This window comes from Mesitornis unicolor, unplaced genomic scaffold, assembly GCF_000695765.1.
Source record: "Mesitornis unicolor isolate BGI_N332 unplaced genomic scaffold, ASM69576v1 scaffold23349, whole genome shotgun sequence".
Lineage (NCBI taxonomy): Eukaryota > Metazoa > Chordata > Aves > Mesitornithiformes > Mesitornithidae > Mesitornis > Mesitornis unicolor.
The window spans coordinates 28,633-36,470 of record NW_010208255.1 but is presented as its reverse complement, the minus strand read 5'-3'; the positions used below and the strand labels follow the sequence as shown (position 1 = coordinate 36,470).

The 7,838-nt window shown below is 43.7% G+C and overlaps 1 protein-coding gene across 2 annotated transcripts in view; it reads left to right on the top strand.

Annotated features, from left to right (window-relative positions):
* The first annotated feature begins 946 nt into the window (after positions 1-946).
* Positions 947-7,838, top strand: part of LOC104546929 (sodium/potassium-transporting ATPase subunit alpha-1) — a 21,726-nt gene continuing 14,834 nt past the window's right edge. The window contains exons 1-7 of one of the 2 annotated variants that reach the window (XM_010192439.1): positions 947-964; positions 3,587-3,637; positions 4,590-4,649; positions 5,656-5,859; positions 6,215-6,328; positions 6,894-7,028; positions 7,206-7,323. In XM_010192439.1, coding sequence (XP_010190741.1) covers positions 3,608-3,637; positions 4,590-4,649; positions 5,656-5,859; positions 6,215-6,328; positions 6,894-7,028; positions 7,206-7,323 — 661 coding nt within the window. In that variant the 5' untranslated portion in view covers positions 947-964; positions 3,587-3,607. Of the gene's footprint in view, positions 965-3,534; positions 3,638-4,589; positions 4,650-5,655; positions 5,860-6,214; positions 6,329-6,893; positions 7,029-7,205; positions 7,324-7,838 lie in introns of those variants that run through there. The other variant, XM_010192438.1, reaches the window with a different exon arrangement.

The following is a 7,838-nucleotide window of genomic DNA, read 5'->3' as shown; positions in this document are numbered from 1 at the left end:
GACAAGTAGAGATGTTTGCCCTAATATCCAGGGAAGACTCAAGGTGTGTAGGTAGTCCTGTTTTGACTCTGATATAGGTCCCTTGTCATGAAAGGAGATCTTGTCCTCCCATAGTTTGAGAAGCAGCGGTCTACTTGCAATGAGCAATTACTAGGTGTTAAATAAAAGCTGCTTCATACTGTCCTAGTTGTTGAGAGTCTGTTCAACTGGTGCAGTCGGTTAGACTTTCTGTTAAAGATAGGAGGTTGAAACACAGCTCTTGAGAGGGAATAAGAAGGATCCAGAGAAGGCATTTGCATCCCTTGCTGAGATTGCGTAGGATCATGGAGTGGTGTTTCCAGTCCAATAGGCACAGTCCATATCATGACTCATCTGGTTAATATATTTACTGAAGACTGTCTCGTGGGGCAGCAGGACAGTAACTTTTCTGTTTTCTCTGCATAGTTGATTATAACGACATAAAAGTACTAGAACAGACCAGGCCTCTAGAGACTGTGTAATTTATTTTGGCTCTTATTTCACATTTCTTCTTGGATTAGGTGATGTTAGAATAGAGTACTTCTGAGTTTGTCTGCTGATTTACACCCCTCCTGTTTCCTGGTCAGTCATGGCTTGTGTTGAGAACATCAGCCGTGAATGGCTCAATTAGTCCAGAGCGGAAAAGCATAAGCTCTGTCTGAAGGACAATACCATTTTCTGGGGGCTGTATAAAACTCATTACGCTGGTGCGTACAAATGTGCTTAAGCCAATGGAGGAAAAAAAATTGTGTTTTTTTTCTGTGGCAATTTTGATGAGTCAGAGTTCCTAGGCTAAGTCAAGTAACATGGGTGACATTTCTGATGAGACAGACCTTCCTTTGTGTTCAGGCCATGTGAATTCTCGGTAAGATGTGGGTCTGGAGTACTGTACGTTACCTTCTCATTGTATGGCAGGAAAAGGAGGGGAGAGCAGGAAAATCCTACAGTGTGGAGGGGTGGGATGAACCCCTCATCCTCTTGCAGCCCAGCCAGCACAAGCCTTTGTTGAACTGACTAGGCTAATCTTGCCAGAAGAGAGGCAGTGGCCCTGAAGACAGAGAACTGGGGCAGGGCTCTGAACTGTGTGTCAAGTTCAGATTTGAATGATGGACCAGGAAGTTCAGACTCTGCACAACACAATCCTAGAGCAAGAGCTGAAACCGATGCTGCTGACTAACCTTTTCTGTATGGGTGGGATGTGACACTAAAGCAACAGATGGGAAGATGCTGTGTGCTTCTTTTTTTCCCCTAGTTAAGCTGAGGAACTCTGAGCTCCTTGGTAAGATGTACTCGGTTAAGACCTACATACTTGGGTGCATAAAGAAATGTGTAATTCTAGTTGCATTTTGTCCTGACTGCACTGCTGGTGAGGTTTTTTTGTTCAGCTTTTTTAAAGCAAATCATGCTTGAGCAAGGGCAGGGAGCCTTTTCATGTTTGCCCACTTGTAGGTCGTCTATGCAGCTGAAAGAGCTAAACACTCTGACGTTCCTGGGCTGTTTGCCACTGGCCCTGATAAGCACAGTAACTGTACTTCTCACAGAAGTTTCAAAGATTCAGGAGTGTTTTTCAGATCACTTGCAAGAGCGTGCCAAGCTTTTCTGGGAAGAACGGTTGAAGCTGAAGGCGATAGACTGCTAGTCAAGGCACCAGCTCTTTCACCTTCATTAGATATCATTTATCATCTCGCACAGTAATCGAGAAACATGTGTTTTGTGCAGGACTGTGTTTGGACTTGTCTGCTAGAGCTCTAGCAGAAATCAGAGTAGTTTCCTTCAGAAACTGAAGGGGAGAGATACCCTTCACGGTGACTTTTTGTGAATTGCCCCTGTGGCAAATTCTTGTCATGCTGGAATGCAAGGACCATGCTGGTTTAAGTTCTGTGGCTTTCACTCCTTTTTTAAGGAGTGAAATGGGAGTTTAGGTGCAGAGAAAAGAATGTCAGGAATGCTGACAGTCTGTAGTTGTGTCCTTTTCCTGTAGAGAAGAGGCAAACAGCTCAGCTCTGCACCACTTATTAAAAATTGTTTCCACTGCGCAGCTCTGTAGCTGCATGCAAGAATCTGGGGGATGCAAAACCTGGCTGTACTGAACAGGACAAGAGCGGGCTTCTGTGCACGTGAAATGTATGACTATGGCTGCAGAGTGGTGTGCACAGCTTTCTCAGAACTATAAAAACCTTTGTCTACATGTGGCTAATGTGTTCTTTTAGAAAAGTGATTTCCCCCCCCTTTTTTTTCTGGGTAGTTTCACTTTTGGTTTTGCTTTCTACTTCTCTTGTAGTAAATACTAAGTTTCCTGTGTTTGCTGCTCAACAGGATGGTTTTTGGATTCTAACAATTAGTTTCTGTGTCCAAACCACTCTCAGGAATCCAGTTTGTGATTTGTGGTACTCATGCAAAGATCAAGCAAGATGATGCCTTCAAAACCTTTTCTTAATCTTGTTTAACAGTTTGTCTCTGGTGCCACTAACTGCTGTTTCATCTCAAAAATACTTCTTGGAGATCATATTGGGTGAAAATATCATTGCATAAAACTTGGCAGGGATGTAATAGGTCCCACAGAGCAGAGAAGGGAGGGAAAAGCTGATATTGGAGGCTTGTGAGAGTCTGGAAATACATGGAACACAGGAACTGCGCTGTGAGGCCATCCTGGTTTTAGTACCTTACAGGGTGTCCAAACTTCTTGCAGTTCAGGATTATTACTGTCTGTAAGGCCTCTGTATTTTTTTGTCTTTTAAGTGATTTTTATATGTGCTATTTTGTGAATATTTGTCCTTAGATGCTTGTTTACCCTATCATTACAAGATCTAAATCTCTGCATGATTTCACGTAGAATTAACCATAATGAAAGTGAGTGAAAATCCATCTGAATAAAGAGGCTTTAACTGAATCATCTGCTCTGTGAAGTGGAAGCAGGACTGAACACAGATCGAATCTGCAAAAGTGTAATGCTGCTTTGTATACCGTTCTTGCTGGTCAAACTGCCATAAATTGAAAGCAGATTTCTGTTGCGTAACCAGCCAGCTAGAGTGCCAAACTAAGACTGAAAGTGTTGGAGCTTATCCCCCACATTCGATCAGAGATACCACCTCTTACTTACCCTCAGTTGATAGGCTGCTCCTTGCCAGAGGATGTGGAAGACAGAGATGGGGAGGAGTTGTTAATGCCTTGAAGGGAACACATGTACGCACTCAGGAATCGGTTTCTTCTGCTCTTCATCACTTTTCAGCTTGAGCTGGGACTCGCACATCAAGACTGACTGAACAGCATGCAGTTTGCTTTCCTCCTAGCTAGACTTGCACAATGTCTGGCTGTAATCTGTGTATCAGGGATGCTGTTGAGCAGACTTGTCTGCTCGTTTAGCTCACTGTTTTTTTACTTTATTGAAGTGGTACAATTTTAATAAACTGCAGTCACTTTGTCTGCCGGACAGTCTCGTGTGCACAGTTCACATCTGCTGCCGTAGAAGTTGTCAGTAAGGTGATTCTTATGGTGCTGTCTTCTCTTGCAGGCTGGAAGAGACAAATATGAGCCTACTGCTACATCAGAGCATGGCGCAAAGAAGAAGAAGGGGAAGAAGGATAGGGACATGGATGAACTTAAAAAGGAAGTCTCGATGGTAAGAGAGTAGGGCATGGAGAGAGCAGCTTTAGGAATATTCACTGCCCACATAGCCCTGTGCCTCATGTGACTAAAAGAGAGAAGAGCGGGTGTCCTGACAGCATGGTATGGCTGAAGGTGCTAATCTCCCCTCTGTCTCCAAACCAGATGTGCTGCAAGGGCTTCAGCATCAAGATGACCATGCAGCAGCCCTGAAAATATCACTTCTCAGAAGGCGCTTGACACAACTCAAATCTCTGTTTGCCTGTGTTACCCATAGCACAGTGTAGCTGCATTTCTTCACCCAGGCAAGCACTGTCTGGAGAGCAGCATTGCAGGCTTTATTGTGCTGTCATGTGAGTGAGACGGCTGTTTTCATTCCAGCTGAGGAGTTGAGCATGTACAGCTTCGTTTACTGCCAGCCTCTGCTCAGACTGACCTCAGTATTACTCCTTTTAATCATGTTTGAGGCTGTCGGGAGTGTCTCCCATCCCCAGAGAGACGGGGATTTTGTGTTCAGTAGCAATGCTGACTTGAAGCATCTGCTCCTTCCCCTCTTTGGGGGAAGAAACACTGCTTAAGCTGGCAGCATTACTTAATGTGTGAAATTACAAGTTTAATCTTCTGTACATTCCTACCTTCCTTCTCAACTCCTTTCCCCTCTTCCCTTCCTGCCCCCCCAAAAAAAAACACCTGCTGAGGCTTCACAGAATCTGCTGGGAGTGTAAAGACTGCACTGAGATATGGTCAGAGTTTATTTAAAAAGCTGTCATGTTGTACCCAAATAGTTACAAGAACACTAAAGATGAGATCGCGATTCTCTTCACAGGGAAGATAAGCTAGAGTCTTGCTATCTTGCCAAATTGTTACAGATGGGAAACCTAGAGTGAGGGGTGGAATTGCTCAGCTTTTGCTGATCTTGCCTGCAGAAACTGTGATCTCTCCCCCCTCAACCATTCCTTGTCTTTCAGGATGACCACAAGCTGAGCCTTGATGAACTTCATCGTAAATATGGAACAGACTTGAGTCGGGTAGGTAGACTTTGTTTTCCCTCCCTCTTTGCCGTGATCTGAAAAAGAACAGTCTCGGTTCGGAGCACTTCACAAAGGGAGATCTGGGTGGTCTGGTTTTTTTTCTTTTTTTTTTTTTTTTGTTTAATCTCCCCTCCTCCAGTTAAGTTTCCCAGGCTTTGGGAGAATTGTTGAGCTCACAAATACTTCTCTTCGTCCTCCCACTGTACAGCCTGACTGCAATACTTTAGTTATCTGCCCTTGAATTTTCCAAGGTCAAGTTGATTCATGGATTTATTTTTTTTTCCCCCAGGGAGCTTTTAATAAAGGCAAGCGTTTGTTATATTGCAGATGTAGTCCAGTGAGGTAGTACATGCCCACAGACTTAATGATGGCTAGTAGCAGTTAAAATTTTACCCTTTTTATAGTAAGAGGTGTGCAAATGTCCCAGCTAACCACAAAGTCCAGTGCAGAAGCACTGCAGTGGTTTTGCACCTTTGCTCTTTTTTGCTTTGCTTAATGTGTTTTTTGCATGATTGCATATAGCAACAAGTCTGCTTTTACTGTGTAACAGCACAGAGATATGCATGTTTCTGTTTAAGACCTTGGCTTCTGAAAGCTGAACTTCCTGGAAGGCCAATCCAAAGTGTCATCATCTTTATGGCCTCCAGCTTTCACTTGTTCCATAATTTGATAGGATGGATTGCACTGGGCTGTTCCTCAGAGCTCAAAGTCTGCTGCTGTGGCCTTCTTGTCATTCCCTTCTTCAGTGTTTGTAGCCCCATGGCCTGCAGGCTCCTCAAGTATAATCCAGCATCCTATAGCTTCTTTTTTTTGCATTCAGCTTTCGTATCCTGCACTTTTATTGCAGAGTCTTGACAGCTCTGGAGATCTCATTACCTGTTGGCATCTCCTTATTGCCATGGCAGGATTCTGCCTGCCTTTTCAAGTAGAACATGAATAAATTCAGAGCTACTTTGCCCAGCTGGTCTTGCTACAATGCTTATAAAAGGAACCTGTCTTCTAGGGTTTGACTTCTGCACGTGCAGCTGAGATTTTGGCTCGTGATGGCCCAAATGCCCTCACACCCCCACCTACCACTCCTGAATGGGTCAAGTTCTGTCGGCAGCTTTTCGGAGGATTCTCACTCCTGTTGTGGATTGGTGCTCTTCTGTGTTTTCTGGCATATGGCATTCAAAGTGTGATGGAAGAGGAGGCCAACAACGATAATGTAAGTAAAAATGTCTGGTTTACCTCGAAGGCAGGCTGAGCAGCCTGTTAGGCACAGAGCAAATTAACTTCCTCTAAGCATTCAGTCCAGAAGCTTTTCCCATAAGCATGGGAAATTCAGTGGGTGAGCTTAACATGTCTTGGAGTGCTTCCACATAATGAAATGAACAGCTGACTTCCTTCATGTTGTGTTAACAACACTAGCTTGTGGATGGCCTTTGTGTACAAAAAGTACAGAGACTGCAAGTACCTCAATGCTTTGTAATGGGGCACTTAAATACCAAGCAATTTATCTGGACAAACTGGAAACCTTTCAGGCAGATCGTCCTCTGACTCACTTTCTCTGCTCCTTGTAGCTGTACCTGGGTGTTGTGTTGGCAGCTGTGGTTATCATTACTGGCTGTTTCTCTTATTACCAAGAAGCAAAAAGTTCCAAGATCATGGAGTCCTTTAAGAACATGGTGCCTCAGGTATGGAATACCTCATTTCCTTCAGATCTGCCAAGCTGTGGCTTGCCCAACATTATTAACTGTTTTAAACATGGACTTCAATGGCAAAAGGCTTGGCTGTGAATGGCCTCTAGCAGACAAGGTGCCTCTTATGTCAAACTGTTAGTGTGGGTTACTAGCTCTTAATATCGAGGGGTCTATGTCCCTCTTTTTCATGCCCCAAGTAACTGTGCTAATAGTCCAGGACAATTCCTGGGACTCCGTGCATTCCACCAGTTTATTAACATTCGTAGGACACTTTCTCGGTAGTCTGGGGAGTTCAGTAACTGGTGTAATTACTAAAACCCAGATTCCTTCACAGACAAGGTCTGTATCATACCTAACCATCTTACAGTCACTGTGGCAACAAGGAACTTTAAATCAAGAAAAAAAAAGCTATTTTTCTTAAATAACATATGATTCTGGATAAACATCTTGGTACAAATAGATGTAGAACGATAGTGCAGCTATTTTAAGATACTTGAATCTCTTAAACCCCTTCTTAAGAGTTGCTTTTGACACAGGTTGTTTCTTTACTATTTTTCAGCAAGCTCTTGTAGTCAGAAATGGTGAGAAGATCAGCATCAATGCTGAAGGTGTCGTAGTTGGAGATCTAGTGGAGGTGAAAGGAGGAGACAGAATTCCAGCTGACCTTCGGATCATATCTGCACATGGCTGCAAGGTACAGTAGTGACAAGCTGTCTGAAAACTTCATTATGAAGGATGATAAATTAGTCTGGTTTCAGAGAATGTTTTCTATGCTGTGAATTGAGTGGTAGAGTGGAGGGAGTGCCTACTGTATGTGCCTACTGAAGGCAGTTGCCTGTTTGTGTGTGACAAAGTGCTCTCTTCCATGTAGGTGGACAACTCCTCCCTTACTGGTGAATCAGAGCCTCAGACCAGGTCTCCAGAGTTCTCCAATGAGAACCCACTGGAGACTAGGAATATTGCCTTCTTCTCCACCAACTGTGTGGAAGGTATGTGACTCTCCTACTTCCCTAATATATTTGCAATGAAAGGGATTGATCTGCATAGGTAAGCAGTGCAAATGCTGTGTGAGTTTAGTGTATTAGTTGGTAGCCTACTCCTACCATGCAAGAGCAGGCTGTAAGTTCCCAGCAAAGTCTTTGCCCATTCCAACTGCAATATGGGCAAAGAGGACTCCACAGCACTAACTTGTTTTTGTTTTGGCTTTTCTCTTTTCTGCTCATCCTAGAGGAGCAGCTATGTGGTGTGTCTTTGAGCACAACTGCCTTACTGCAGCAGTGTTAAAGTGCACATAACATAATGTGAACCAAGATGGTTAGGCAGAGTTATAACAAATAATACATCTGCTGCAGAAAGCAAGAATTTCAAACATTTCTGGCAGAGCTTCCTGCTGCAGCTCAGAGTATGGTGATAGGTGCTCTGTGCTGAAGCCCAGAGCATCTTTTCCATACCCACAGGTTTTGTAACTGTTCAGTGATGGTGGAGAATTCTTCCTGACTCCTAT